General features: G+C 52.0%; 1 protein-coding gene across 1 annotated transcript in view; it reads left to right on the top strand.

Moving 5' to 3' along the window:
- DTX1 (deltex E3 ubiquitin ligase 1) overlaps window positions 1–26,047 on the top strand; it is a gene marked incomplete at its 5' end in the record, with an annotated part of 27,191 nt that extends 1,144 nt beyond the window's left edge. Inside the window, 7 exon segments of the mRNA XM_006151698.2 lie at window positions 20,981–21,042; window positions 21,438–21,599; window positions 21,838–21,899; window positions 22,895–23,053; window positions 23,139–23,300; window positions 23,384–23,473; window positions 24,816–26,047. Of these exon segments, the coding sequence (XP_006151760.2) occupies window positions 20,981–21,042; window positions 21,438–21,599; window positions 21,838–21,899; window positions 22,895–23,053; window positions 23,139–23,300; window positions 23,384–23,473; window positions 24,816–25,040 (922 nt within the window).
- Window positions 26,048–26,726: the final 679 nt, after the last annotated feature.

The raw sequence follows: 26,726 nt of genomic DNA, 5'->3' as shown, positions 1-26,726 counted from the left end.
GGCAGCGTTTTTTTTTTGGAGAGGTTTTTGCTATAGGGCGCGTGCACTCACCAGAAAGACAGAGAGAGACAGAAAGCGAGAAATCACCCCCCAGGGGGATGGCCACACCGCAATCCCTTCTCTTCCATTCTCCTCTTGGGATCTTGGGCACGCACACACACGCACCCGGCGTGAGTTTAAGCTGCTGGGTCCGGGACTCAAACCACGGTTGACTGCATGGGAGTCCAGCGACATAGTCATTATGCTAACTGCTGGTCCCGAGAGCAGCCTTTTGTGGAATTCTGGGAACTGGCTTCCCCAGCAGGATTTCATGGAGAGAGGAAGCCTGGGTCTTACCCAGATGTCTCAGGCCCCAGGGGACCCACCCACTGAGCCGCTGCCTGCCACCCACCCTGAATACCCAACTCGGGCTATCTGAGCGGAAGACCGGGCCCTGAAAAAGTGGCCCTGGGAGGGAGAGTGAAGACCTTGAACTTAGGCCAGACCGGAAGAAGAGACCAGGAACTGGTGGGCTGGGGTCCCAAGAGGAGGGGACCAGAGGCCCACTCTGCTAGTGCCACCATGGCATGGCCCAGGGGGTCACAAAGTCAGTTCTGCATGTGATCTTCAGTGTCCCTCCATCCAGGCCACCCTTTCGTCAGGAGCAGCCGAGGGGCTGGGGCTGCCCTGTTCACTGCTCACCCCACTGACAGCCTGACTCCCTGGGGGCAAGTGTTTTTCTGAGCTGCGAAATCTGGGGAGGGCCCTCTCTTCAGTGAGCCTGTCTCGTCCTCTGCCGAATGGGAGCAGGACCCCAGGGGCACACTCCAGTGAGGAGACGCTACCCAGGCAGTAACTTGGCAATGGCGGTTGAGGCTCCTTTCGTTAATAGGGAGGAGGCTGGGCAGGGGCCGGGGCTGTCATTTTCCAGGGGAAGGGTCCTCGGCGCCACCGGGCTGCCTGCTCTCTCTTCCCTTTCCCTTTGCCTCCACGTCATTCTTCTCAGAGGAAAGGGCCATGGGGACAAAAAGAGACACGCCCCGTGGGACCCCCGCCTGGGACAGACCCCTGAAGGAGGTCGGGGAAGGCTTCTCACGGAGGCATTGCCCAAAGCCGAAGATAGGACTCCCTGGTCCGGTGGTCTCCGGGAGCCAGTCAGTTATGGCGCCCGTAGACAGCTGCCTGGCTCTGGATCCTGATGGAAAAAGGGGGCTAAAGGGGGCTGGAGGGCCCAAAACGACAGGAAGAGCGACTATGGAGGGGGGACAGAACCGGGAGAGCTCCAGGGACCTCTGTGGCAAGAATTTGAGACCCTTGTCTCCAGGACAGTGTTGCTGTAACCACCTGTAGACAGGGATGTCAGCAGGTTGTCACTACAACTTTTTGTAATAGAATGGGATCAAAGAAAAAGAATAGGGGCCAGCAGGTGGTATAGTGGTTAAGGCACTGGACTCTCCCATGGTCAACCATGGTTCAAGTCCTGGACCCGGTGGCTTGAAACTCACTCACGCCAGTTGTGTATGTGTGCATGCATGCCCAAAACCACAAGAGGAGAATGGAGGAGAAGGGACTGTGGTGTAGCCACCCCATACCCCCGGGAGGGTGATTTCTCATTTTCTGTCTCTCTGGCAAGCACACATGCTCTATAGCAAAAATCTCTTAAAAAAAAAAAAAAGAGAGAGAGAGAGAGAGAGAATAGAATAGGGCTGGCTTTGTGGCCTAATGGTTAAAGGGAGCTGGATCTCACTTGGCTGACCCATGGTTCAAATCCTGGCCCTGGCAGCTTGCAACACATCAGATGTGTGTGCATGTGTGAGAAATGGGGGGGAAGGGATTGCAATGTGATTGTCCCCATAGGAGTGCTTTCTGTCTCTCTCTCTCCCATTCTCTTTCTGTCTCTCTCTCTCTGGCGAGTGCACCATCTCTCTGGCAATTAAAAATTTTTTAAACAGAAGAGAACAGGATGGAATAGAATAGAATGAATAGAACGGACTAGAAATACTGACATACCTTGGGCAGTGACTGTGACAACTATTTTGTGAGCCTTTTGCATCGGGACTGTTTCAGAGGTTGCCAGGTGACACGGGTTTCTTAGTCACCAGAGAAACTTCGGAAAGCCACTGTTCTAGGGCCGGCTGAGAATACCCAGCTTTTACTGCCTGCTGTTCGTGCTCTGCGTTGGACTCACAGAGCCGAGCCAGACAGGCGAGGGCCACGTCCTCACAGCACGTAGGGGTGGAGATGGGGAGACAGATACAGCAAAGGAGTAAGGGGCAGGCTCTCTGGAGAGGGAGGGACGTGCTGGGGAAGGATTGGAGCAGGGTGGGTGGTGGAGAGGGAGGTCAGGGCAGACTGCTCGGAGGAGGCAACTCCCTTTAACCAACCATTAGACCACAAAGCCTGCCCTATTGTATTGTTTTTCGTTTACTTTCTTCTTTCTTTTGTATTTTCCTTCTTTCTGTTTCTTTCTCTTTCTTTCTTCTTTCTTTCTTTCTTCTTTCTTTCTTTCTTCTTTCTTTCTTTCTGTTAAGAGATGTTTACTATAGGGTATGTGCACGCGCCAGAGAGAGAGACAGAAAGTGAGAAATCACCCCCCCCCCCAGGGGGGATGGCTACTCTGCAGTCCCTCCTCCTCCATTCTCCTCTCGGGATTTTGGGCATGCACACGCACCTGGATTGAGTTTCACACTGCCAGGTCAAAGACTCAGGAGAAAAGCTGTTCCAGGCTGGGGGACGGCATATGTGACTTCGAGGTGGCTGGAAAGGCACAGCGTGTTCAAGGAAGGGCTGGAGGTGAGAGGAGGGCTGAGAGGCGAGGCACCAACACGAGGGGGCCATCCCAGGCGGCTCCCTGCAAGCACAGAGGGGTGGAAGTAGGAATAGGTCTAGAAGGTTCTGTGTCCACACGGGGTTAGAGACTCCCTTATAGAACAGTGGGAGGCTGAAATGTTTTTCCCAACTGTGATACAGAGCCAGACCGGGTGGCCTCAGGGGCTCCTGGGCCTGGTGCTGCCAGCAGTAGGGAGCTATAGAGTGTGCTTGAGTTCAAGAGGGCTGTAGGGGGAAGGACGATTTCTCCTGGGGAGGCAGGGGGTGTACTGGCCATTAAACATGTTCTCAGACCTGCTGGAGCTCAGTACTCCCCAGCCACGTGCCCTTCTCCTCCAGTCGCCATCATTTCTGCCGCCCTCCCCTTGGGAGCTGTTTCTTTTTTTTTTTCTCTCTCTCTCTCTCTTGTTTCTTGCTGTTTGGGTTTTTTTCTTTTTCTCTCTTTCATTTTCTTTCTTTCTTTTTTTTTTTTTTTTTGGAGGAGAGATTTTTGCTATAGGGTGTGTGCACTTGCCAGAGAGACAGGAAGAGAGAAAGCACCCCCCAGGGGGGATGGCCATGCCGCAGTCCCTTCTCCTCCATTCTCCTCTTGGGATTCTGGGCATGCACGTGCAAGCTTGAGTTTTAAGCCGCCAGGTCTGGGACTCAAACCATGGCTGATTATGTGGGAGTCCAGTGCCTTAACCACAGCGCCACCTGCTGGTCCCGGGAGCTGTTTCTGACTCTTCCTAAGCAAACCAGAGATGGTGGGGTGGGGATTGGCAAGGTTTAGTCCCAGCCCAGCCTCACTGCAGTTCCCTTAACACACCCTCCCCAACCAGACAAGCCTGTGTTGAGGCCCCCCAACCCTCCATCACCATGGAACCCCAGCTAAAAATACCCCACTCAGTGTGAGGATTGGGGGCAGGACCCAGAGAGCCTGTTGTTGGGTGAGAGGAGTGGGAGGAAGAAGGATAGGAGTGGAGACCCTGGTTCCAGGCCAAAGCTTCCCATTGCCAAGGCAACCGAGGCCCAGGTATGGCCTAAGAGGGGGGAGGGATGGGGTTCTCTGAGAGGCCAGGCAGCCAGGCTCCCCCAACCCCGGCCCTTTCCTGGTCTCTGTGTTTTTATGTCTGCGCTGCTCAGTGTTGGCAGCCCTAACAGGGCACCAGACAGAATGACTGGAACTGAAGACATGTAGTCTCTGACGGTTCTGGAGACTGGAAGTCCAAAACCAAGGGGTGGAGAGCTGGCTTCTGCTGGGCCTTGCTCCTCCCCTGGCAGGTGGCTGCCCTCTCCCTCTGTGGTCACAGTCCTCCTTCTGTGTATATCTGTGTATGTCCAATTTCCTCTTTTTTTCTCTTTTATTATTATTTTTTTTTTTGCCTTAGGGCACCTGCACTTGCTGGAGAGAGAGAAAGAGACAGAGACAATGAGAGGGAAAGTGAGAAGTCACCTCCCACGGGCGATGGCCACACCACAATCCCCTCTCCTCCATTCCTTTCCCAAGATCTTAAGCATGCATGCACACGCACCCAGCATGAGTTTTAAGCCACTGGATCTGGGACTTGAACTGTGGTCGGCCATATGAGAGTCCACAACATAACCGCTACGCCAATGGCTGCCCCTGATTTCCTCTTTATATAAGAACACTAGCTGTCTTAGATTAGGACCCAGCCCAGCTGCCTCATTTTAACTTAATTCACCTCTTTATTATTATTTGTTTGCAATAGGGTATGTGCACTCTCTGAAGAGAGAGAGAGAGAGAGAGAGAGAAATCATCTCCCAGGGAGGATGGCCACACCACAATCCCTTCTCCATTCTCCTCTCAGAATGTCGAGCACACATGCACAGGCGCCTGGCATGTTTTCCAAGCTGCTGGGTTTGGGACTTGAACCGTGCAGTTCACCCTGTGGGATAGACCCACTTGAATCACTATGCCACCTGACTGGCCCTTAATTCACCTCTTGAAAGGCCGTCTGCAAATACGTCACATCCGGAGGACTGGGTTCGGGTTGCAGCAGGTGCACTCTTAGGGACGCAGTCCGGGCTATCTCTGTCTCTGTGTGTCTCTCCTTTTCCATCTCTTTGTGTCTTGTCTCTCTCAGTTTTTCTATATCCTCCTGTGGCCCCGTGTCTCTCTTTCTCTCCTTCCCCTACCTCCGTGTTCAGCCTCACCCTCTGCCTTTCCCCACTCGCTTCTCTTCACGTTCACTCTGTTCCCTGCCAGACTTCACAGCCCCGGAGTCTTTTCCCATCAGGCCAACCCGGACACACACAGCTTTGTCTGTCTCACCTCCGTTTCCCCATCGGTCAAGCAGAGCGAAACCCAACACCTCTCACGTGCACAGACCCAGCAGGACTGACGGACAGACAAATGTGTTAAACATCCTCACATATGGGACCAGCAGGTGGCGTGGTGGTTAAGGCACTGGACTCCCACGTGGTAGACCATGGTTTGAGTACCGGACCTGGTGGTTTGCTTTCTCGCTTTCTTTCTTTCTCTCCCTCTCTCTCTGGGGAGTGCTCATGCCCTATAGCAAATTTTTAAAAATAGTAATAGTAAATAAAATGAAATAAATCATTCTAAAGTAAATAAACAAATAATTTTTTTTAAAAAATTTAAAAACCCTCACATAGATGAGTGTCCAAGAGAGGACTAGAGAGCCCGGAGGTTCTTCTCCCCCTCTGTCCTCACCTTGGCCCTGGATGGGGACCAGGAAGGAGGTACAGCAATAGGGAGCTATAGAGTGTGCTTGCGCTCAAGCAGGCGTTCCATGGAGGAGAGGAGATCAACTTGCCCATGGTCACACAACTAGTGGAGGCAGAGCGTCCACCTGGACATGGTTTTTTTCCACTCGCCCCTGTGACGGGACAAGGAGCCAGCTGGCAGGCTGGCCTAGGGGACGCAGGGGTGGGGAAGATCCCGCCTTGTCTCCTGGGAGGCCGGCATCCAACATTTGGAACACAGCTGTAGGGCCGAGCGTTCAGACTCAGAGTTTCCAGCCACGTGGTGGGTGGGGGCGAGGGACAGCTGTGGGCCTGTTTCCACTTCCCGAGCGCTCACCACGTCCCAGGCGCCACTGCGCGACTTTCACACGCGTCTCTCCTAACTCCCGCAGAAACGCAAGCAGCAGGGCCCATTGTCCTCGTTTTTCAAAGAAGCCTCCGAAAAACAAAAACAGGGTCAGCCGGTGGCATGCAGGTTAAGGCAGCTGGAGCCCACATACCCGACTGCATGGTTTGAGTCTCAGGCCCGAGGAGCACTCAGACATGCGTGCATGCCTGCCCCAAATCCCGAGAGAAGATGGAGCAGAAGGGATTGCAGCATGGCCATCCTCCCTAGGGGATGCTTTCTCACTTTTCCTCTCTGTCTCTCTCTCTGGTGAGTACACACTCTCTTTAGCAATAAAGATAAAAGAGAGAGAGAGAGAGAAAGAAAAAACTGGAGCATTTGCTCAAGATCACAAAATTAGGGGGCCGGCAGTGGCGTGGTGGTTTAAAGGTGCTAGATTTCCACATGGCCCACCGTGGTTCGAGTACCAGACCTGGTAGGCTTGCTTTCTCACTTTCCCTTTCTCTCTCTCTCTTTCTGTCAGGTCAGATTTTTAAAATAATAATAATAATAACAAATGAAAATAAATAAGTAATTCTTTTTTTTAAAAAAATCACAAAATTAGGACTCTGACTTGGAAACCCAAGTTGGCCAGGGTGTTGGCCTGCCCACACTGGTTTGGATCGTGGTCACAGAGACCCCGATTCTTATGGGACCCTGGTTGAGCCCATTACCTTTTCTTTTCTCTTTTTTCTTTCTTTCTTTTTTTTTTGGTGGGGGGGAGGGGAAGATATTTTGCTATAGAGTGCATGCGCTCGCCAGAAAGACACAGAGAGACAGAAAGCAAGAAATCACCCCCCAGGGGGCATGGCCACGCTGCAATCCCTTCTTCATTCTCCTCTTGGGATCCTGGGCATGCATGCACACGCACCCGGCGTGAGTTTAAGCCACCAGGTCCGGGACTTGAACCACAGTTACTACATGGGAGTCCAGGGACTTAGCCATTACACCAAATGCTGATCCCACCTTTCCTTTTGGGCACATGTGATCCTGGACAGAGACAGTGAGGGGTAAAGTGAGAAGTCATCCCCCATGGGGGATGGCCATACTACAATCCCTTCTTCATTCTCCTCCTGGGATCTTGGGCACACATGCACACACACCCAGCATGATTTTTAGCCACTGGCTCCAGGACTCGAACCGCAGTTGGCCATGTGGGAGTCCAGCACTTTAGCCCCTACGCCACCTGCTGGCTTCCCCTCACCCTTTCTGACCTTCCATTTTTTTGCACCTGTGAAATGAGGCTGGCAACCCGGGCCATGGTCTAGCATGAGACTCTGCATGTCAAGTGTACACCCATTTAAATCCTCCTTGTTCCCTCCGCCCTCCCCGTCCATCCCTCTGACCCCTGACCCCTCAGTCCTGCGCAGGGCGGCCAACCTAATGGCTGCCAGAAATGGCGCTATGTCTCTGTACCTTTGGTCTTTCCCTGAGCTTGGGAATGCTTTCCTGTTTACTGGCCGCAAATGGCTCCTTCTTTCACCAGTTACGTGTTTATTTATTTTGTCATCCTCTGTTGGACTGTTCATGGTTTCCTTCATGACTCGCAAGCCCTCTTCCTCTTTGTCATCTTTCCCCTACTTTGCCCTTTCTTTTTACTTTTGTTTATGGCCTATGTTTTTCTGTGTTTCAATGAATTAGCCCCTTATTTATTGAAGAATTACTGAGAGCCAGGCCAGGCACCGCGTGGGGCCCTCGCAACACAGCCAATTCCTGTTCTTGGAGCTCACATTCAAGTGAGAGACAAACAATACACAAAATTTAAAATTCTAGGCTATGATTGGGAGCAGTAACAGCTACTGAGGAAAAGGAAAGGAAGGAAGGAGTGGAGGGAGAGATCGGAGGAGTGTGCTTTTTCTTTTTTTCAGTTGGGAGAAACACCAGAAGATCTAGTTTGTTTTGTTTTATTTTTTAAAGAATTATTTATTTTACTTTATTTTATTATTATTATTTTTTTAACTTGCTATAGTCATCCAAGAAAGAAACAGAGAGAGAGAGCGAGAGAGAGACATTTAAGTGGCTCAAAAAAGAAGGGAAGTAAGAAAGCAAGCCGCCAGGTCCAGGACTCAAACCACGGTCGGCCACGTAGGAGTCTAGCACTCCAACTATCATGCCACCTGCTGCCCTGGGGAGTGTGTTTTTAAATAAAAAAAAAGTCAGGAGAAGTCTCGCGGAGAAGGTAAGGTTTGAGCAAAGGTGCAGGGAGGGTAAGAAACAAGTCTGGCAGAGAACTGGGGACAGGCACCCAGACAGCAGACACAGCTTGCAAAGGCCCCGAGTGGAAGCAGCCTTGTGTATTTGAGAAGGCCAGAGGGGTTAGAGGGGCTGAGCGCAAGGGGATGGGAGAGGAAGTCAGAGGTGCAAAGAGGCCAGGCTGCACAGGGGGCCACACAGGAGGCTGCAAGGACTGCTGGGAGAACTCTGGCTTCTACTCTGCATGAGGTGGACCTGGTGGGGCTGGCAGCTGGAGAGAGTCTGGTGTGACTGCCTGAACAGGTTTATCCCGAGTGTTGAGCAGGGACTGCAGTCGGGGCTGAAGCCACAGAGAGTAGCGAGGTAGATGTTGCTGTGGTGGGTGTGTTTTGTGTTTCGTTTTTCTTTTTCTTGTCTTTTTTTTTTTTCCTTTTTTCCTTTTAGAAACAGATTTTTGCTATAGAGCGTATGCACTCACCAGAGATACAGAAAGCAAGAAATTATCCCCAGGGGAGAGCCAGGGGATATGACCAAATTACAATCCCTTGTCCTCCATTCTCCTCTCAGGATCTTGGGTAATCGCCAGGTCTGGGACTCGAACCATGTCTGACTACTTGGGAGTCCAGCAACACAACCATTACGCCATTGCCACGCCGCAATCCCTTCTCCTCCATTCTCCTCTCGGGATCTTGGGCACGCACACACACGCGCCCAGCGTGAGTATAAGCCACCTGGTCTGGGACTCGAACCACAGTCGACTATACGGGAGTCCAGTGACATAGCCACTACATTAACTGCTAGTTCCCTCCAATGGGATCTTCACACTGCGATCCACCCCCTGCCTTAGCCATTCAGGACTGTGGGCACACAGGCGTGGGCACACAGTCATGTGCCCACATGTACAGGTAGACCTCGGGACACGAAACCAGGAAGCATCGTGGGGCCTTCCATTCCCACTGGCAGAGCTTCTGCTGTATTTAAAATAATCCACATTTTGCTTAAACAGTGCTACATTTAAGTGGCTCAAAAATGTTAAAGTGCCGGGATCAGCAGGTGGTGGAGTGGTTAAGGCACTGGACTCCCATGTGGCCGCCCGCGGTTCAAGTCCCAGACCCTGTGGCTTGCACTAGGAGCGTGTGTAAATCCCAGGAGAATGGAAGAGAAAGGATTACATTGGGGTGATTTCTGGCTCTCTATCTCTCTTACAAGCCCATGTGCCCTATAGGAAACATTTCCCAAACTAAAAAAAGCGAAAGTACCAAAAATACTGTATGAAAAAACTTGTCTTCACCTGGACTCACCTCTGGCTGGCCCCCCTACCCCGCTGCGTTTTCCTGGCCTGGCTGATGCACAGGGGCTGGGACTCAGCTCACCACAAGGTCAAACCAAACACACCCCACCCCTTCCACCTGAAGCACTTCCTGCACTCTCCCTGGGAGGCCAGACCGCAGGTTCCTCTCCACAGTGGCTGCCCAAGCCATGGGAACAGCCCGCCCTCCCCACCCCTCCCCTACGGGAGCTGCCCGATAGAGATCTCTGGGCAGGCTGCAAGAACGAGAGGGTGGAAGAGAGTGACACTGAGCCTCAAATGGCAACTACCCCTCAAAATGTGTCTCCAGGGAGCGATAGCACTCTTAGCCCCCCAGAAGGCAGACAAGGGAGGGGTGAGTGGTCCCATGTGACAGAGGGGAAACTGAGGCACATAGCTGCTCAGAGGTTTGTCCAGGGATGGGGCGCTGGAGTGAGGAAAGGGGAAGTGAGCCGGGGCCCCCAGACAGCAGCTGACCATGGCCCACGGGGCACCCCGCCTCCAGGGCTGCCTGTCCTTCAAGTCCTTTGACTCTATACAGGGGCCGGGGGGACTTGGCTCCAGGCTGGATCCCCCAGGGTTGTGGGGGGCAGGCAGGGATTCAGCTCTAAGGTGGAATGGACTCTGAAAGGGGAGCAGGTGACAGGAGCAGACCCAGGCTCTGGCGGGAACCTCTTGAAAGGAGGAAAGGTTGGACATGAGAGCCCCAAAAACTCTATTCAACTTCCTTCTCCCCTCTTCACCTGCCTAAACCCAAATGATCGAGGGATGCTCCTAGGACTCCCCACAGGGCTGCAGGGTGTGTACAGGGTAGGACCCCCTGTACAAGGCCAGTCAAGGACCCAGAAACTGTCATCAGAGAATGTGACGAGCCTGTTAGAGCAGGAGGGTACAGTCAGGGAGGCCAGATGTAGGTGGCAGGAGGGAAACAGCACCGTAAAGGGAGTGGCAGGGTGGCCTCCTGCTCCCCGAGGTCCTGAATCCCTGTGACAGACAGGCAGAGGTGGCCTCGCTCATACAGCCCCTGATCCAGTCCGTTCAGGACAGAACCAGCTCCAGACCCAGGTCCGAGGCTTCAGGCCGTCTCCAGGGAGTAGAGGGCTCTGCAGGCCGGTTCATCTCCAGGTGGCGCTACAGGCCACCCTCTGACTCAGTCTTCAGGACCTGGGGCCAGATGTGGCACAGTGGTAAAATGTGATGCTCTGCGTGGCTGACCCAGGACAGAAAGTTCCAGTTCGCATCCGGGGACCTCCCTGAGAACACTGGCTGCACACGTGCCCATGATCCAGGACAGGCCAAGGCCAGAGCCAGACTGTGGGATGGAGGCCCTGTTGGATATCCATTCTCTCTTGCTCTCAGTATCTCTTGCTTATGGGAGTAATAAGATCCATTCTCTCTCTCTCTCTCAGTATCTCTTGCTTATGGGAGTAATAACTAAGTAACCATTTTTAAAAATAAAAAGGAAAAGAAACCCCAGGGTCTAGTGCCAACCGCGCCACTAACCAGCCGGGTGACCTTAGTGAAGTCACTTCCCCTTTCTGGGAAGTCCCATCGTCTACAGAATAAATGACAAAATAGATTTCATCTCATGGGTCATCTTCGCTCCAGTGGTAGTGACTTCCTGGAGCACTGAGTTGAAGATTGTGAAGCTGCACCTTAGCTTAATGGTAAGGCATGCTGGGATTGATTGCTGATGCCTGCCACAGGTGCCAGATAGGCAGTAGTGGAATGCAAGTTATGAGTTTGACATCCCTGCTCTAACCTTGCCGGGGATGGGAGAGCATTTGGAATTAGAACCTTCTTTTTTTTAAAATGATTTATTTATGTAATTTTATTATTATTTTTTATTATAATTTTTACATTTGACCAAAGAGACAGAGAGAGAGAGAATGCAAGAGAAGGGGAAAGTGAGAACCCAAGCCACCAGGTCCAGGACTCAAACTATGGTCGACCATGTGGGAGTCCAACACCTTAACCACCATGCCACCTGTCAGCCCCCAGAACCTATTTCTTTTTTTAAAAAAGAATTATTTATTTAGGGGCCAGCAGATGGCTTAATAGTTACATCTCTGGACTCCCATATAGTTGACTACAGTTTGAGTTTTGGACCCTGAAGCTTAAAATTCATGCCGGGCACGTGTACATGCATACCCAAGATCCTGAGAGGAAAATGGAGGAGAAGGGATTGCAGTGTGACCATCCCTCCTGGGAGATGATTTCTCACTTTCTCTTTCTCTGTCTCTCACCGTCTGTCCAGCAAGTGCACGCTTACTATAGCAAAAAATCTCTCTCTAAAAAGAATTTTTTAAAGAATTATTTATGTAATTGTATTTATTCATTTGACCAGTGTGTGCGGAGGGTAAGTGAGAAAGCAAGCTGCCAGGTCTGGGACTCGAACTGCAGTCAGCCATGTGGGAGTCTAGCACCTTAACCACCACACCACCTTACAGTCCCTGCAGTTAGAACCTCTTTCTAAGATCATCAAGACCTTCTGGGGAGTCCACAGAGCCAGTAGGCCAGTTTCTCGGTTGGCTCGATTCCTCCATTCAGTACTTACCAAGGACCCATTCAGCACTGAGGGTCACCCTTAATCCTGAGGTCACAGGTCTGGTCACATGCATTTCTAGAAGCTCCCAAATCTGGAGGAAGAACTAAGAATGCAGGGGCCAGTGGGTAACATGATAGTTAAAGGTGCTAGATTCCCACATGTCTGACCGCAGTTCAAGTCCCAGGCCTGGAGGTTTGCTTTCTCTCTTTCCCCTTCTCTCTCCCTCTGTCTTTCTTTGGTCAAATTAAAAAATAATAATAACAACAAATGAAATTAAATAAATAAATAATTCTGAAAAAAAAGAAGAAGAAGAAGAAGAAAGAAGAATGCAGTGACACAACTAGAAAGCAAGACAGAGGAACCAGCAGTTGGCGTAATGGCTATGTCGCTGGACTCCTATGTAGTCGACCGTGGTTCGAGTCCCAGATCCGGTGGCTTAAACTCATGCCGGGCGCATGTGTGTGCGTGCCCAAGATCCTGAGAGGAGAATGGAGGAGAAGGGATTGCGGCGTGGCCATCCCCCCTGGGGGGTGATTTCTTGCTTTCTGTCTCTCTGTCTCTCTGGAGATGCATGGGGAGAACATGCCCCAAGCACAGGCCATGGGTCATGTGGTCAGAACATCTCCACGAAATCTATTCCTTCCTTCCTTCATGCAACAAATGTGTTTTAGTCTTTTGGTTTTTTTCTTTTTTGAGTGTTTTTGCTACGGGGCACTTATGCTTGGCAGACAGTGATAAATCATCTTCCAGGAAGAAGGCCACACCACAATCCCTTCTCCATTCTCCTCTTGGGATCTTGGGCATGCAAGCAAATGGACCTGGCGTGTTTCAAGCAACTGGGTCCGGGATTCAAACCACAGTCAAGCCCATGGGCGTCCAGCAGTTTAACTGCTAGCTACCTGCTGGCCCCACCAGTGCTTACTGAACAGCTACTGCATGCTGCAGAATATTGGAGCTGGGTGCTCAAGAAAGGCCTCCCTGGAGGTGGCATTTCAGCAGAGATCCAAGGGAACCAGCCCTGCGGGTCTCGGGGAAAACCTTCCAGGTGGAGAACGGATGCAGTAGGTGCAAAGGCCTTGAAGGGAACTGTACTCATTCCTTGAAGAGGCAGGCGACATGAGCAGAGTGGAGAGATGGGGTGGGAAGCCGCTGAGGTCACAGCGGCAGGGTTGGGCCAGACTGCACAGGGCCTGATCGTGCTTATAACTTTGCAAACCCAAGTTGTGATCAGCGCTATGAGAACAGCTAGGGGCCGGATGGTGGTGCTGCTTAAAACAGGATGCTTGGCAGGGCTGAACCCCATGAGAGACTCATGTCCAGAGACCTCACTGGGCACACTGAGCACGCCTGTGCCCATGTCTGGGGCTGACTGTGCATCAGGGGAGGTCATGTCATCAAGACCCTGTTGGGGAGCCTTGTAGTCTAGTGGTTAAGGAAGCAGGATCCCACAGGGCCAACTATATATTTCAGACCCCAGCTGTCTGAAAGGCACGCCGAGCCAGTTTGCGTGCCTAAAATCCAGACAAGATGCACAGAGGGAGAACAAGGGATCGCAGCATGACCAGCCTCCACGGTGGGGTGCGTTTTCTTTCTCCCTTTCTCTTTCTCTGTCTTCGTTTCTCTCTGGCAAGCACATGCACTCTCGCAGTTCAAGTCCCAGGCCTGGAGGTTTGCTTTCTCTCTTTCCCCTTCTCTCTCCCTCTGTCTTTCTTTGGTCAAATTAAAAAATAATAATAACAACAAATGAAATTAAATAAATGAATAAATCTTTAAGAAAAAAAAAAGGCCACACCTGCAGCCACACAACTAGAAAGCAAGACAGAGGAACCAGCAGTTGGCGTAATGGCTATGTCGCTGGACTCCTATGTAGTCGACCGTGGTTCGAGTCCCAGATCCGGTGGCTTAAACTCATGCCGGGCGCATGTGTGTGCGTGCCCAAGATCCTGAGAGGAGAATGGAGGAGAAGGGATTGCGGCGTGGCCATCCCCCCTGGGGGGTGATTTCTTGCTTTCTGTCTCTCTGTCTCTCTGGAGATGCATGGGGAGAACATGCCCCAAGCACAGGCCATGGGTCATGTGGTCAGAACATCTCCACGAAATCTATTCCTTCCTTCCTTCATGCAACAAATGTGTTTTAGTCTTTTGGTTTTTTTCTTTTTTGAGTGTTTTTGCTACGGGGCACTTATGCTTGGCAGACAGTGATAAATCATCTTCCAGGAAGAAGGCCACACCACAATCCCTTCTCCATTCTCCTCTTGGGATCTTGGGCATGCAAGCAAATGGACCTGGCGTGTTTCAAGCAACTGGGTCCGGGATTCAAACCACAGTCAAGCCCATGGGCGTCCAGCAGTTTAACTGCTAGCTACCTGCTGGCCCCACCAGTGCTTACTGAACAGCTACTGCATGCTGCAGAATATTGGAGCTGGGTGCTCAAGAAAGGCCTCCCTGGAGGTGGCATTTCAGCAGAGATCCAAGGGAACCAGCCCTGCGGGTCTCGGGGAAAACCTTCCAGGTGGAGAACGGATGCAGTAGGTGCAAAGGCCTTGAAGGGAACTGTACTCATTCCTTGAAGAGGCAGGCGACATGAGCAGAGTGGAGAGATGGGGTTGGAAGCCGCTGAGGTCACAGCGGCAGGGTTGGGCCAGACTGCACAGGGCCTGATCGTGCTTATAACTTTGCAAACCCAAGTTGTGATCAGCGCTATGAGAACAGCTAGGGGCCGGATGGTGGTGCTGCTTAAAACAGGATGCTTGGCAGGGCTGAACCCCATGAGAGACTCATGTCCAGAGACCTCACTGGGCACACTGAGCACGCCTGTGCCCATGTCTGGGGCTGACTGTGCATCAGGGGAGGTCATGTCATCAAGACCCTGTTGGGGAGCCTTGTAGTCTAGTGGTTAAGGAAGCAGGATCCCACAGGGCCAACTATATATTTCAGACCCCAGCTGTCTGAAAGGCACGCCGAGCCAGTTTGCGTGCCTAAAATCCAGACAAGATGCACAGAGGGAGAACAAGGGATCGCAGCATGACCAGCCTCCACGGTGGGGTGCGTTTTCTTTCTCCCTTTCTCTTTCTCTGTCTTCGTTTCTCTCTGGCAAGCACATGCACTCTGGAAATTAAAAATAAATAAATAAAGGGGCCGGCAGGTGGCGTAGTGGTTAAGGGCGCTGGACTCCCACATGGCTGACTGTGGTTCAAGTCCCGGACCTGGTGGCTTACTTTCTCACTCTCCCTCTCTCTCTTTCTCTCTCTCTCCCTCTTAGGTCAAATTAAAATAAATCATAAATAAATAAAATAAAGTTAAAAATAAAAATGAATAACTAATAAAAAAGGCCCTGTTGGGGATACTCCCTCTACTTTTCTCTCACCTATGCAAAAGTACACTTTATTTTTAGAGAAAGAGGTTTTTAATATAGGGCACGTATACTCGCCAGACACACAGAGAGACCACGAGAGGGAAAGTGAGACATCACCCCCCGGGGGCATGGCCAATGCCACAATCCCTTCTCCTCCATTCTACTCTTGGGATCTTGGGCACGCATGTGCACACACACTTTGCATGAGGTTTGGTTTTTTTTTAGTTATTATTTATTTTATTTTATTTAACCATTCATTTATTTTAATTTGAGCAGAGAGAAAGAGAAGGAAAATGAGAAAGCAAGTCACCAGGTCTGGGACTCGAACTGTGCTCTGTCACATGGGTGGGAGTGTCCATCGCCTCAACCACCATGCCACCTGCTGGTCCCTGCTTTGCATGAGTTATAAGCCCGTGGGTCCAGGACTCAAACCGCCATCAAATATGTGGGAGTCTAGCACCCCAAACACTACACTACCTGCTGACACCTAAATACACCTTTTTTTTTTTTTTGGAGAGATTTTCACTGTAGGGCGCGTGCGCTCGCCAGACAGACAGAGAGAGACATAGAGACAGAAAGCGAGAAATCACCCCCCAGGGGGGATGGTCACGCCGCAATCCCTTCTCCTCCATTCTCCTCTCGGGATCTTGGGCACGCCCGCACACGCGCCTGGAGTGAGTTTCAAGCCACCGGGTCCGGGACACGAACAGCGGTCGACTACGTGGGAGTCCAGCGACATAGCCATTACGCTAACTGCTGGTTCCCCTAAATACACTTTTTAATTTGTTTAAAAAAATAAATAATTAAAAATAAGTTGGGGCCAGCATGTGGCATAGTGGTTAAGGGCACTGGACTCCCACATGGCTGACCGCAGTTCAAGTCCCGGACCTGGCGACTTGCTTTCTCACTTTCTCTCTCTCTCTCTCTGTTACTCTCTTGCTCTGTCCCTCTCTTGTCAAATTAAAAAATAAGTAGATAAATAAAGTTAAATAAAACCATTCTTTAAAAAAAAAAGAAAAGGACAAAAATGGACTGCCTTCTCTAAAGTAAAACGTTAGGAGGGACCAGCAGGTGGCTTGGTGGTTAAGGCACTGGACACTCCCACATGGTCGAACACAATTCGAGTCCTGAATCTGGTAGCTTGCTTTCTCACTTCCTCTCTCTCTCTCTTGCCAAATGAAAATAAACAAATGAATAAATAAAGTTACAGAAATCATTCTTTTTTAAAAGCAAAGTAAAATGGTAAGGAAGCATTCTTCAATACAGTGACATCTGAGCAGAGACCTGTGTTAAGTGAGGGACTGAGCCAGGAGGGGTGTGGAGAGGAGCATCCTGGGAAGGATCAGCAGGTGCAAAGGCCCTGGGGTAGTCACGTGCTTGCCATGTTTGACAAACAGCAGGGAGACCAGGGGAGCTGGAGTGGAGTAGCGAGGGGTGCATACATAGAAAGTGAGATTCAAGGAGTAGGCAGAGGCCAGAGCAGAGGTTGGACATCCCTCTGAGTAAAGTGGGAGCCATGGGGGGATTGAGAGCAGACAGGATCTGATACAAGGCTGAGTGGCAGCAGGGCCCATCCTCGCCCTGGGGAAGCCAGACCTGGCTTCTGGCCAGAGCAGATTTCCAGGGTCTCTGAAGGATTCCTCTAGCCCTTTGCCAGATTGCACCCCAAGAATGCAGAGCAGGGGTGAAGGCCAGCCCCCCTTCCGGGACGCCTGCAGGCTGCAGTCACTTGTCCAGGACAGGAGGATGTTCTCACTGGCTTGGAGGAAACGACAAGTCCCACATCAAAAGGGGGACCGGGTGGCTCCCACGCTTGGGCGTCGTGAGAACTCTGAGTAACCGAGTTCTCGCAGGGAGCCTGCGAACTGAGAGAGGCTGAGGACCTCCTCGGGACTGTCCCCCCAGTTTGCTGATGGTAAATAGAAAACAGCCCCACTGTCACGCCCCACTCACAGTCCTGCTGCCAGGAGCAAGATCAATTTTTTGTTACCTAGGGCTCTGTAGACTTTAAGGAACTCCAGAAAGTTTAGGGTGGCTCAGATCTAAAACTTCTTTCTCTGGGGTATCCTTGCTTAACTCGAAGCCAAAGATTCAGCCAGACCAGGACCAGCAGCTGCACCTTAGTTAGACCCCAGGTAGCAAACTGGCCTTACTGATGGATCCAGGCCTAGAGAGCTGCGTGGAGGATTCTGTTCAGCTTGGGAAAGTGCTGTGATGGATTAGTGATGTCTGCCACAGGCAGGAGACAAGAGAGGATGTTATGTATGCTAAACGTCTCCCCCCTGCTCCCATTGTACAGATAACCTTACAAAGGAGTGATGTTTTCTTCTCATGAAGACAGGGCAGGGAAGAGGGGAAGCTTAAGAAAAATACCTCTGCACTTGCCTACAGAAGTATGGGGAGGGATGACATTAGGGTGGAGATCCCCGCCTTAGGAAGGTCTTTGGGGATTACGGCAGACCCTGAGAAAGGTCAGATGGAATCTCAGCATCGTCTTCTTGATGCTGGGCCTCAGCAGACCACCAGAAGGAAAAAAAAAAAAAAAATCAAGAAACTCCCACTCCCACCCCTGTACCAAACTCTGAGCTTTCCATGTTTTGACGCATTTAACCACCGTAAGACTTCATCCGCGTTACTGGTGGGGAGACTGCGAGGCTGCATCTTCATCCCACCTCGACCAACCAGGTTCTGGGAGACCCAGAGGACCTGCAGTCCCCTTCCACCTCCCTAAGAGCTGTGTGCATGACCCTGGGTCTCCCAGCACTTTCTAAAGGGGCTCCACCCGCCACAGCCTTTGTACACATTTTCCATGAACATTCTGAAAACCCCTCACATGTGTAACATGGGGCATAATTGACTCTGGAAAGACTATTTGGAGTTAACTTTTCTGTGGCCTCATTTTTTTTTCTAGTTATTAATTTCTTTTTTTAAATGCCAGAGGACACGTGTGCTTAGGAGACAGGGAGAGGGGTGGAATAGCACCCTTCAATGAGGCATGGTCATGATGCAATCTCCTTTCTTCCATTTCCTGTGTCCTGACTTGGGGCATGCACATACGTATCTGGTTTGTTTTTCAAGCCTCCAGAGCCAGGATTTAAACCACAGTCTGCCATGTGGGATCGGCCTCCCTTAACACCAGACTACTGGGCTAGCTCTTTTCTTCTAACCTTTAGTCAGAGGATGTCATCCTTATTTCTGGCACTAACTTGCCCATCTCGGTGTTTTTGATAATCAGGGGCATTGGATGAAATGGTTATAGCTGGGGAAGTCAAAATCATTTCCACTCCTGAAAGCAATTTCAACATCAATCAGAGAAAGCAAATTTAATATTTTTTCCACATTAATATCAATATTCCCTGCCACATGAAGTTCGAAGAAAAACAAAGAGGAAAAATAGCATTATTCAGATCTTTCATCTGCTCTGGAAAAGATTACTAAATTACAATCTCTATGCTCAAGGAGCTATCATTCCTTTCAAATTTGCTAAACTCCCTCTATATATAAAATTTTGTACTAAACTCTACATATGTGGAGGAACTTTAAAGAACTTTCAGAAAAATGGGAACCAGCAGGTGGTGTGGTGCTTAAGGTGCTGGAGTCCCACATGGTTGACCGCAGTTCGAGTCTCAGACCCGGCAGCTTGCTCTCTCACTTTCCTTCTCTCTCTGTTTCTCTCTCTGATGAGGACATGTGCCTTACAGCAAATTTAAAAACAACAACAATAATAATAAATAAAATTAAATAATTCTTAAAAAAAAGAAAAATGTGATTAAAAGATTGGGTTTATTTAGATGAAAAAATAGTGTGCAAAATTTTTCATAATATACATTTTAATACACTTTTTGAAGACCTTTTGTATATACAATATGAAGAAGATTAGAAAATTGTAAAGTAATATACAAATGTAAGTATTCACTAAGAATGTTCATTATATGATATTTTAGCAGTTTGTAGTATATTAGGGAAACAATATAATCTAACAGAAAATATATGACCTTTGGATCAAAAACACCCCTATTCTTTGGATAATTTTTTTGGAGAGGCTTTTGCTATAGGGCGCGTGCGCTCGCCAGACAGAGAGAGACATAGAGACAGAAAGCGAGAAATCACCCCCCAGGGGGGATGGCCACGCCGCAATCCCTTCTCCTCCATTCTCCTCTCGGGATCCTGGGCACAATAATAATTTTTTTAAAATGCTGCTCTCAGTGCTGGCTCTGCCTGCCGGAGACAGCTGGCCAGGTAGTACCAGGCAGGCCTCAGCAGGTAGGTGTACGAGACTTCTTTCCCAGCCGTCACTGCCCCATCTTTCCCTGTGTCCTTTCCTGGCATGTCTCCCAAGCCCTCCAGGTGATGCCTGGGCATCGGAATACTCCCGATCAGAGAGTATGCGCCCAGGGCTCCATGCCTATCAGCGGCAAGACATGGCCCACCTGCAAAAGCAAGTGGTGGGGAGTGAGGACTCGCAGGTACCTGCATGCTGCAGGTCACAGGCAGCCTGCTTTGCTGCTCCCAGCAACCCCGTGGGATCTTATCCCCCCCACTTTACACATGGAAATTGAGGATCAAGAGGTGAAACCACCTGTTCCAAGTTGTCACCACAATGCTTCATGGCTTCCTCTCCAAGATGACCATGTCCAGAGAAGTCACCAGGCTGGCACAGCTGACCAGGATGTTGTGGGTGGCAACTGCCTTCAGAGTCTTTAATTTAGGTACCAGGAATCGTCCTCAGCCTTCGGCATGTAGAATTAAATCCTCATAGCAGATACAGGAAGGTACCATCCGTATCTTCCTATGCTTTAAAAGAATTACTGAATGGAACCAGCAGTTAGCATAATGGCTATGTCGCTGGACTCCCACGTAGTTGACCACGTTTTGAGTCCCAGACCTATTGGCTTAAATTCACGCTGGGCACGTGTGCATGTGTGCCAGAGATCCCGAGAGGATCTTGGGATAAATGAATAAAAACACTGTGAAATAATTAAAGTATTTATATACACACACACACACACATATGCATATATAAAGTATTTTATATATATATACATATATGCATATATATATATATATGTATATATATATGAAGACACACACATTTGCAGCAAGAAACACTTGCCATGTGCTACTCTAGAGTGAAAGTATAACATTTGTCACTTCTTAGAGAGAAAGGGAAAGTGAGAAAGCAAGCTGCCATGTCTGGGATTCGAACCATGGTCGGCCACATAAGAGTCCACCACCTCAACCACCAGCTGCTGGCTTCAGTATTTTCCCCATATTAGAGATGGGAAAACTGGCTTACTGGAGTTAAGAGAATGGGCTGTATCACCCAGCCAATTAGCAGCCGAACTGAGATAGAAAAGTATCTCTGGCTGACGTCAGAAGCTGGAGAGCTCTTTGGGGGGCTACGGGGGAGAGAAGAAACAGAATACCTTTGTCCAGGAACTCTTCATTGGAAGAGAGGCCAATGCCTGAGTCTCGGGACATCAGTGAGTATGCCGGTAGGGAAACGCGTTCATCGTCCACTGTCTTTGGAAAACCTGGACTCACCGTCGCTAACAGTACGTCTTCATGCGGGACTTATCAGAGCCCTTAACGTGCTCAGCGTGTTGTGAGTCCCTGACAGGGATGCAGTGTGAGGGCTGGGGTCCAGCCGCGGCCTCTTGTCTTCTCCCCGCAGGGTCCCTGCGCTCCCGGTGAAGAACTTGAACGGGACCGGGCCGGTCCATCCGGCCTTAGCAGGTGAGACATCGCCCATGTCTGGGAAGAAGGGCGGAGTCGCAGGCTCCGCCCCCTGATGAACTGGTGGGCGTGGTTAGGAGGAAACGCCCCCTACCATTGGGCCCGCGACACCTGAGTGGGCGGAGCCTGAAGAAGGCCCTCCACTGGGCCGGGTTGGGCTGAGTGGGCAAATCCCCTGAGGGAACCTCATCCACCCACCTGGGGGTTTCCGGATTCCGGGGTGCGTCCAGGCAGTGGGACTGGGAGGCACCGGGTCCCTACATCTCCGCAAACCACCCTCCTGCGGGGGTGCAGCGGGCAGGGCCCCATATGTCCATCAATAACAAGAGCGTGTGCGCTGGTGGGCGGAGCCTGGAAGGCGCTCCTCCCCCTGACCGCCCCCGCCACGCCCCCAGGGATGACCGGGATCCTGCTGTGTGCGGCCGGGCTGCCGGTGTGCCTGACTCGGGCCCCCAAGCCCATCCTACACCCGCCGCCCGTGAGCAAGAGCGACGTCAAGCCCGTGCCCGGCGTGCCCGGAGTGTGCCGCAAGACCAAGAAAAAGCACCTTAAGAAAAGTATGCCTCCTGCGCCCACCCCAGTCAGCTCTTAGGACTTAAGACCGCACCCCCACCTCCTGATCTCAGCTCCCCTCCCCGACCTACCCCCCAAACTCCTCGTGCATCTAATTGACATCCGACTGTGGCCAGTCCCTACAACCTGACCCCCGCCTTCTGAACCCTGACCTGGTCCTGAGCTAAGCCCTTGGGTGTACACTCTGGGGACCCTCACACTCACCCCCCTGTGTCCCTGCAGGTAAGAACCCTGAGGATGTGGTTCGAAGGTATATGCAGAAGGTGAAAAACCCGCCTGATGAGGTGAGCCGGGAGCTGAGCAGAGGGTCCATGTCAGGGTGGAGGCGGGGGACCTCACCTCCAGAGAGCTGGGGGGCCAAGCCCCAGGATGTGAGTCCCTCTGGGTCCTCTGTGACATGGACAACCATGTCCTTCGTTTGGCCTTAGGCAAACTCTTAGGAGGATTTTGATGAAGCCAAAACCTTTAGGTTTAATAGAATCACATGTATCATCAACCTTTTGATGACACAATTTTGTGTCATATTTTCACCCATATTTTCCACTAAGGAGTTTTATTTTGTTTTGTTTTTTGAAAGGTTTTTGCTATAGGGTGCATGCGCTTGCCAGAGAGACAGAGAGACAGAAAGTGAGAAATCACCCCCCAGGGGGGATGGCCACACCGCAATGCCTTCTCAATTCTCCTCTCAGGATCTTGGGCATGCACACACACGCACCCTGAGACTTGAAAGCCACCGGGTCCAGGACTCGAACTGCAGTCGACTACATAGGAGTCCAATAACATAGCCATTACGCCAACTGCTGGTCCCCACTCACAGTTTTTAAGTGTTGCCTTTTTAAAGTTTTTATTTACGTTTTCCATGAGAGAGAGAACCCCCAACACAGTCATGACACCACAGTCTACCCCCAACCTCATCCAGCCCCAGATCATGGGTACGATGTACCCAGTGTCCTCAGGGAGGGCCCCGGACACGAACTCCAAACCTTCCCATGTGAGTCAGCCTTGCAGAACATCGCCTTTTACCGTTGCCCCACCATCTAGTTCCTCGTCGAGTTTGCTCTGGGTAGTTAAGCCTTGCCTTTCGTCCACCCGGAGGAGTGACAGCCACCTCTTCCTCTGTGCTATAACTGGATTCAGTACATGGGTGGGTGGCCTCTCTCCTTTTACCAAATGGGCGCCAGAGAGGGGGTGGCCTGGGGCCTGACCCATACACGCCCCACCCTCTTTAGTCCTCAGTCTGCTCTCTCAACCAGCACTGACCCCCACTACCCACTTCCAGGACTGCACCATCTGCATGGAGAGGCTAGTCACAGCGTCCGGCTACGAGGGTGTCCTCCGGCACAAGGGCGTGAGGCCTGAGCTCGTCGGCCGCCTGGGCCGCTGTGGCCACATGTACCACCTGCTGTGCCTCGTGGCCATGTACTCCAATGGCAACAAGGTGGGCTGGGCAGGGCAGCAGGCAGGGGGTGAGCAGGGCCTGGGCGGGGTCGGGACACCTGGTGACTCAGCCTCACCCACCCCAGGATGGCAGCCTGCAGTGCCCCACCTGCAAAGCCATCTACGGCGAGAAGACCGGGACTCAGCCGCCCGGGAAGATGGAGTTCCACCTCATCCCCCACTCGCTGCCTGGCTTTGCCGACACCCAGACCATCCGCATTGTCTACGACATCCCCACAGGCATCCAGGTGAGCCCCGCTCCGGCTCCTCGGTGCCCTTGGGGCTCCCCACAGCTGGCTCTGGTTAAAGCGCCTGCTGCCCCTCCCCACAGGGCCCTGAGCACCCCAACCCGGGGAAGAAGTTCACCGCGAGAGGCTTCCCACGCCACTGCTATCTGCCCAACAACGAGAAGGGTCGGAAGGTGGGTGCCCGGCCGTGGGAGACAGCATGGGGGTGTGCACACAGGCGGGGCCCCCAGCCCCTGCTCTCATTGGTCACCATGCAGGGGTCCAGGTCTTGATTCCATTTTACAGAGAAAGAAATAGCGCCTCAGAGAGAGCAAGTGACACGCCCACCCTCGCACAGCCACCGAGTGGTGGGGCTGGGATTTGAACCTACGCAGTCGGTTCTCTTTCCCACCACACTAAGTTAACTGGTTTTAACGTTTTGAGTTTCAAGGGAAGCTTGAGAAGATGTGCATGTGAGAGCCCCGGGTGTGTGAATGATGGTGACTAATGCACAGCGTGGCTACCTCATATGGCGTGGTCCAGACCAAATACAGTGGGGAGCCGCCAGTTTGAGACCCTTCACCCCCAAAGACCTTGGAAAGAGCTTTTCCTGACAGAGCTCAGTCCAGAAAATACAAACGGGCAGGAGATGGCCTCCTCGGCAGTGCTTAGTAGGAGTTGAACTTAGTAGGCGTGGTGCTTAGTAGGTGCAGGGCTTGGTGGATGTAGCACTTAGTAGGTGCTATGCTTAGTGGGCAAAGTGCTTAGTAGGTGCAGTGCTTCATGGGTGTGGTGCTTGGTAGGTGCAGTGTTTAGTGGGTGTGGTGCTTGGTAGGTATTGCGCTTAGTGGGCATGGCATGTAGTGGGTATGGTACTTGGCACAGCGCTTAGTAGGTGCAGTGCTTAGTGGGTGTAGCACTTAGTAGGTGCTATGATTAGTGGGCAAAGTGCTTAGTAGGTGCAGTGCTTAGTGGGTGTAGCGCTTAGTAGGTGCCATGATTACTGGGCAAAGTGCTTTAGGTGCTATGATTAGTGGGCATTGGCGCTTAGTAGGTTCAGTGCTCAGTGGGTGTGGTGCTTGGTAGGTGTTGCACTTAGTGGGCATGGCGTGTAGTGGGTACATTGCTTAGTGGGTACAGCGCTTAGTGGGCATGGCCCTTAGTAGGTGTGGTGCTTAGTGGGTATTGCCCTTAATAGGCACAGCCTTAGAAGGTGTTGCACTTAGTGGATGTGGTGCTTAGTGGATGCAGCACCTAGCACGATGTTTAGTAGACATGGCCCTTGGTGCAGCCCTTAGTAGGCACAGCCCTTAGTAGGCACAGTGCTTAGTTGGTGCAGAGCGAATCAGTCACCCTTATGTGGCAGGGGAGGGAGGAGATCAGGGCTGGCAGGCTCAAGGCGCCAGAGGTGACTGGTGATAGTGGGAGCTTCTCACGACCTCTGCTCAGTAACTGCCCTGCCCCTGCCCCTGCCGCTACCCTCAGGTAGCCCAGTAACTGCCCTGCCCCTGCCCCTGCCCCTGCCGCTACCCTCAGGTGCTGAGACTGCTCATCACAGCCTGGGAGCGAAGGCTCATCTTCACCATCGGCACGTCCAACACCACAGGCGAGTCGGACACTGTGGTGTGGAACGAGATCCACCACAAGACCGAGTTCGGGTCCAACCTCACGGGCCACGGCTACCCGGACGCTAGCTACCTAGACAACGTGCTGGCCGAGCTCACAGCCCAGGGCGTGTCCGAGGCTGTGGCCAAGGCCTGAGCTGCCACCGTCCCTTGCTTTGCCCCTGGCCTGGCACACGCCTCCCTCCACCAGGTGTGTCCTGGTGGCCTGAGTTCAGGGCTGGGGGGGAGGAGCCTGTGGAAGGAGCTGGAAGCGGTCAGGGGGAGTTCTGGCTCGTGGCAGCAGGGATGACAGGAGAACCTCAGGCCAGCCAGCTCCAATCTGTAGCTCCCCAAGACGGCCGCCGAGAGTACCAGAAACCACAGCGACCTCCCTACCGAAAAGACAGAGACCCACCCTCACACACAAACACACGTGTCCTGTTGAACACATGCACGCACACCCACGTGCCTCTACTTACCCCCAAACTGGGGCAGAAGAGACAGAAAGACCCCCGTGACTCCCCGTGTGGATTCCCCTGTGTCTCTATCGCATCCGTACAGGCTTGGGGCTCGGGAAGCTCAGTCCACCCCCATGCCTCACCCCCCCTGTGTCATCAGCCATCTTCACCGCCTCCTGACTGGGCATCGTGGGCCCACGAGGTGGACGCCTGCGGTTCCTGAGCGAGCCAGAGCGAGCAGGAACGGACGCTCCCTTCTTCCGTGCTGTCTCTCCATCCTCTGGGACCCTGACCTCCTTCTCTGCCAGCCCCAGGCCACCTGTCTGTCCCAGATAAAGGCACTGCTCATCCTCCCTTCCCACCCCGTCCTCCCCACCCATGCACTCCCAACTTGGAGATCCAAAGGCTGAAGCTTCTGGCTTCAGGAGCGAGCGAGGAGGGAGCCTCGTTTAGGCCAGTGTGTCTAAAAGGCAGAACGACAGCAAAGGGTCTGTATTTCCCTTTCCCTGGAAGTGGGCAGTGGGGTGGCTGATCGTCTCCGGCCAACCAGGGGCCTGTTGCCCAGGCAACTCACCAGCTCCGCCTCTGTTGATTGGCTGCCATGGTGGAAGTCAGCCAAGATTTAAAGGGACGCCAGTGACTGCTCTTTTGAAAACCTACCAGTCCCACTGTGGGTGGGGAAAATAAATGGTCTTTCTCCTCCTCACCCGGTCTTTTCCTGCCAAGAGGGGGGTGGGTGGCTCTGCTCCCGAGGAGGTGGGGAGCCATGGCGTGCAACCTCAGGGCCACCGTCCGGGTAGCTGGGAAGGGTCCCAGGAATGTTTTTCGGCAGGAAGTGGGGGCAGTCTGGCCAGAGGCAGACGCTCCGGATCTTGGTCCCCAGGAGAGCAGAGGTGGGCGTGCCCTCTTTCACAGGAACACAATTATGAGCAACAAGGAACTCAGGTGGACAAGGACCAGTTCATCGGGACCTGAGTCCTGCCCTCCAGCCTTCAGGGAAGAGGGCTAGGTCCTGTCTCGGGAAGGACAGGGACAGTGCCCTAGCATTGCTAGGGTTCAAATCTGGGCATCTGCAATCGGCCTGGTTGTCCTTGTGACTGTGGTAGATGCCATGGCTCCAGGCGACCTCTGCTGGCCAAGGCCGGGATAGCTCCGGTTTCTCCTGGTCTGGTTCTGCCCTACTTAGGCGTGCTTAAAGGCCCTTCCTGTTCTGCCAGTCAAGTGTTTCCAAACATTTTTTTTTTTTTGGAGAGGTTTTTGCTACAGGCAAAAGAGATAGAAAGTGAGAAATCGTCCCCCCAAGGGGGATGGCCATGTCACAATCACTTCTCCATTCTCCTCTCGGGATCTTGGGCACGCACGCACACACGCCCAGCGTGAGTTTA

Source organism: Tupaia chinensis, unplaced genomic scaffold (assembly GCF_000334495.1).
Source record: "Tupaia chinensis unplaced genomic scaffold, TupChi_1.0 Scaffold000323_1, whole genome shotgun sequence".
Classification (NCBI taxonomy): domain Eukaryota; kingdom Metazoa; phylum Chordata; class Mammalia; order Scandentia; family Tupaiidae; genus Tupaia; species Tupaia belangeri.
The sequence above is the reverse complement of the archived record's forward strand: the minus strand, read 5'-3'. Positions and strand labels throughout refer to the sequence as shown.